General features: G+C 65.7%; 1 protein-coding gene across 1 annotated transcript in view; it reads right to left on the bottom strand.

Moving 5' to 3' along the window:
- Nucleotides 1-1899, bottom strand: part of PDZD7 (PDZ domain containing 7) — an 8695-nt gene extending 6796 nt beyond the window's left edge. The window contains exons 1-4 of the mRNA XM_014957538.1: nucleotides 1495-1899; nucleotides 1135-1275; nucleotides 562-736; nucleotides 36-212 (exon numbers count right to left, since the gene is read on the bottom strand). Coding sequence (XP_014813024.1) covers nucleotides 36-212; nucleotides 562-736; nucleotides 1135-1275; nucleotides 1495-1687 — 686 coding nt within the window. The 5' untranslated portion in view covers nucleotides 1688-1899. The remainder of the gene's footprint in view (nucleotides 1-35; nucleotides 213-561; nucleotides 737-1134; nucleotides 1276-1494) is intronic.
- Nucleotides 1900-2213: the final 314 nt, after the last annotated feature.

Below are 2213 nucleotides of genomic sequence, written 5' to 3'. Positions count from 1 at the left end.
GGGGGTGCCGTGTGTGCCCCTCAGGGTGCCCGTACTTGGAGACATAGATGCCGAGGCCGAACTCCCTGCCGCCGCGGATGTTGAAGCCCAGGCAGTAGTCGTCGGAGGTGGTGTAGAGGTGGACGATGCGCCGCAGCCCGTCCTCGGAGCCGCTCTCCGACGGCGTCGAGCCGCTCTTCTCCACCACCAGGCGCCTGTTCACCACGTCCACCCTGGGGCACGGGCACAGCGCTTGTTGGGGGGGAAGCCTGGGGGTCCGGCTCTTGACCTCCGGCAGCATGGGGGCATTGGTGTCACCCAGCAGAGGAAGAGCAATGGGGATGGAGGATGTTGAGGATGGGGCTTGCACCCACCCTGCCCTGCTCCAGACCTTCCAGTCCCATCCCATGCCCCACCTTGGGCTCTCCCCACCTTTGTCAGAGACCTCCAATGCCCCCCACGCTGAGGGTCCCCAAACTCTGGGATCCTCTCTGCTCCCCAGCATCCCCCACCGAGCGTCCCCCACCATGCCCTCCATGAAGCTGGGCTTTGAGGTGCTGGCATGGGGGTCATCCTGCTCACCATGCCGTCTTCTCCTTGGAGAACTTGATGCCCGGCACGCGGCCCATCCTCCGGACCACCATGCGGAGGCGGTTGTTGCCAGTGAGGACCTTGACGGCGCTGCTCATGGTGATGTTCTCCAGGCTCACGCTGTTCACCTCCGTGATCTTGTCACCAACACACAGCCCGGCCTGCTCTGCGAGGGGCACACGGCTGGCTGGACCACCTCACCTGGCACCAATGTCCTTCTTTGGCATCCCCTCCCTAAATGTGTCCCCCAACCTGATCTGAACCCCACGGGAACAGAGGTGGAGGCGCCTGGCAATCCCACCGAGGCTGTGGCATGCACAAGGGGGCTTGTCACCTTGCTGTGGCTTGGGGATGGAGCTCAGAGCCATCAGCACAGGGTGTCTCCAACCCTTCCCCATGGGCAGCCTGAAAACCCCACGGTGAGAAGAAGCAGAGAGCAAATGGTGGCCTGCCACCACGAAGGGTGGCATTGCCCATGTGGGACCACCTCACTGGGAGCTTCCCAACAGGGTCTTGCTGGCATGTGCCCGTCCCGACTGCCATCCCTGGCCCTGGCACGCTTACCGGCAGCGCTGCCTTCCTCCACCTTGCTGACGAAGATGCCCAACCCATGCTCGGAGCCACCCCGGACGCTGAAGCCCAGCTTGCCATCCATGCTCTTCTCCACCGTGATGGCATTGATGATGTCGCTCTCATTGCTGCTGGCTGTGGGGGGGACAGGGTGGGGACAGGATGTGTCACCCGGGCTGGGTGCAAGCAACACCCCCGCCGTTGTGTGTGTGTCCCCCTCGCTGGGGATGTCCCCAGTCGCAGGACAACTCTCCCTGCCCCCCAAAACCTGGGGAAACCAAGTGTCTGGACCCACCTCCCCCCCAACCCCGGCCATGGGGGTGGGCAGAGAGCTGGGAGGGCACCCCCACGCACCTTCGATGGGGGTGTTGATGAGGATGACGCGGCCCATGGGGGACGTGGCACGGCCGACCCGGGTGGTCCCGTTGAGCAGGCGGCTCTGCTTGCTGAGGAGGCAACGGGGGGCCAGGCTGGCCTCGCTGCTGGAGCTCCGCGACCGACTGCCCGTCGTCATCCCCGACAGCCCTGCGTCCCAGCCCTGGGCCATGGCGGTGCTGGGCACCCCGCTGTCCCGGTATCCGGCTCCGGGTTGGCAGCGTCCTCACGGGGCTGGGGCTGCCCACCGGCCGGGGGGGGACATGGCATAGTCCAGCAGCACATGCCCGGGCTGGGGCACCGCTCCCTCTTAGCAGCGCGATGCTGAGACAGGCTGGAGTGGGTGCTTGGAGATGGCAGGAGGGGTCCCGGGTGCAGTGGCAGAGCCTGGGAGGGGTGGGGGGACACACACAAGGAGCTTTGTGACACCCCCCCAACCCCAGCCCTATCCCCTCCCTAGCCCTGGGGACCAAACTGCTGCAGGGCTCCTGGGTGCCACCGTGGGGGGGTGGGCACAGGCTGGCCTGCCCTGGGGTAAGATACCTGGGTGAAAAGGGGGGTAAATCCAAAAAAGGGGCTTTACCTGGTGGCGTAAATCCAGCAAGACCCCAGCGAGGGGACGCGGGGACCTCAGCTCTATACCAGAGAGCAGGACTTGACCCCCCCGGCCCCCTCCCTGGGGAGGTTTTGCGGCAGGA

This window comes from Calidris pugnax, unplaced genomic scaffold, assembly GCF_001431845.1.
Source record: "Calidris pugnax isolate Ruff unplaced genomic scaffold, ASM143184v1 scaffold4, whole genome shotgun sequence".
NCBI lineage: Eukaryota > Metazoa > Chordata > Aves > Charadriiformes > Scolopacidae > Calidris > Calidris pugnax.
This window is presented reverse-complemented; position numbering and strand designations above follow the sequence as displayed.